We start from the raw sequence: 1,835 nt of genomic DNA on the forward strand, positions 1-1,835 counted from the left end.
GCAACCACCAGGGAGTTCTAAAAGGACGTCCCCGATGACGTTGCCCTCGCTATCAGTCAATACAGGGGATTCGATTCCCATGGACTCATAGCCCATCTCGTTCTGCACTACTGCTATCTTCCTACCGCTCTTGAGTAAGTTCTGGATAAGCGTCGTCTTACCCGAGCCTAGGAAACCCGAAATGACAGTAACAGGAACAGTGGGGACGGACAAGTCGGCGGAAGCGGCTGGCATTCGAAATGAAGACTTTACTCAACTACCAACTTAGTATAGTCTCATTCGAGATCGATATCGAAGTCACTTCCCTAAACAGATATCGAGTTATCGAAATTATGGTGAGTACGAAAGTGCGCTAAGCCGCTCCACGGTCGCAAAATAGCGAGTAAATCACCAGCACGCTGTAGCCCCTATAGTGCTGGTGGTAGGAAGTGCTCATCCATATAGTCCTTCCGAATAGGCGACGCTTTAACACACGAATACCTTCGAGGCACCATGGGATCAATCGATCCAATGTTTTCGCAACGCACGACGTTGTTTCAGGACGCGTGTTGCAAATCGATTATAATGGCGCGCGCTTTTGTTTCGTCTCGTCGTATCGCGTCTCTCCAACTGCGACCCAATTCCATTGCTCCTTGGACGACCATGACCATTGACGTTGAGAAGAAGCTGACTATGTCGCTGGACGACATTGTGGCTGCGGAAAAGTAAATGGTGGGGTCTCTTTCAGGCTCGCTTGAGGTCGCCGCAATTTTAAACTCCTTGGGGAGAATGAACGCTCTTCGTACGACTACTCATTCCCGCTTGTGAATTTATAAAATCTGAGGATCCACCGGAATCACCGAGGGAGTGTCATATAGGAACTCACTCAACGTTGAGAACCTCGTAGTAGTTGCAGGGGCTCCTTGAGAGTTGTGGAGTCTTGTACATGCGTGCTAAATGGTGCCGTATGGCGATCTTCTATCGCAACGACTGTTCGTTATTGTGAACGTTTGACTGTTTGTATTGCTGGTGTGGTCGTAGGCTGTAGGGGGTGGCTTGATGGAATCTATGCGAGTATTAGAGCTATTCATTCTTTGTGTGCATGCGTGCTAATTCCATCTCAGGCCACCCAAGCGTTCCGCTCGGACTCCTACTACTACTACTGGTGCTCCTGCTGGTGCTGGCAAGAAGACTTCTGGACCTATTCGCAAAGGACGTGGTGCTACTATGAAGGTCGCCGCTCAGCCCTACAACAGGTCTTCGGGAAACTATAATCGTGGTCAATGGCAGCAAGGACAACAACAACAGTCTTCGTATGGAAGTGGTGGGAAGAGTACCTGGCAGCAACAGCAGAGTGGTGGTGGCGGTTCGGGGTATCGCAATAGTCAGGGCAGCTATTATGGGAGTACCTCGAACAACAACAACAAGAGTTGGGGTGGCTCTTGGGGCGGTAACTGGAGTGATAACAGAGGGGGCAACAATCAGTCTTGGAATCAACATGATAATCGTGGTAACGACTACAATGACAACAACAACAAGAACACCAACAACAACAAGAACGGCTCTTACTATGCTAGAAATGATACTGGTTATAGACAGCAGCAACAGCAGCAGAACAACAATAACGCCGTAACTCCTCAGCAACAGTCCAGAGGTGGCGGAGTCGGTGGCAGAAGAAGAGTGGTGGTGACCAACATCCCTTACGACCTCACTTGGCGCGAGATCAAGCAAGCCTTTTCGAGTGTGGGGACCGTTGTCCATTGTGAAGTTGACTCATCTGGACCAAAGGGCGCTAGCGCCAATCTAACTTTCTCTGGTACAAGGTGGTGGAGAAGGATGGAGCTCTTGTCGGTTTT

General features: G+C 49.6%; 2 protein-coding genes across 2 annotated transcripts; one reads left to right on the forward strand and one right to left on the reverse strand.

Annotated features, from left to right (window-relative positions):
* Positions 1 to 8: 8 nt before the first annotated feature.
* Positions 9 to 234, reverse strand: Pmar_PMAR011289 (hypothetical protein; the record flags this gene model as incomplete). Its single annotated transcript, XM_002769308.1, has 1 exon — positions 9 to 234. A coding segment is annotated over one exon (226 nt), but the record flags the coding sequence as incomplete, so codon positions are not given.
* Positions 235 to 1,103: 869 nt separating this feature from the next.
* On the forward strand, positions 1,104 to 1,608 carry Pmar_PMAR011290 (conserved hypothetical protein; the record flags this gene model as incomplete). The annotated part of the gene is made up of 1 exon (XM_002769309.1): positions 1,104 to 1,608. A coding segment is annotated over one exon (505 nt), but the record flags the coding sequence as incomplete, so codon positions are not given.
* Positions 1,609 to 1,835: the final 227 nt, after the last annotated feature.

This window comes from Perkinsus marinus (assembly GCF_000006405.1).
Source record: "Perkinsus marinus ATCC 50983 genomic scaffold scf_1104296966104, whole genome shotgun sequence".
NCBI classification, from domain to species: Eukaryota; Perkinsozoa; order Perkinsida; family Perkinsidae; genus Perkinsus; species Perkinsus marinus.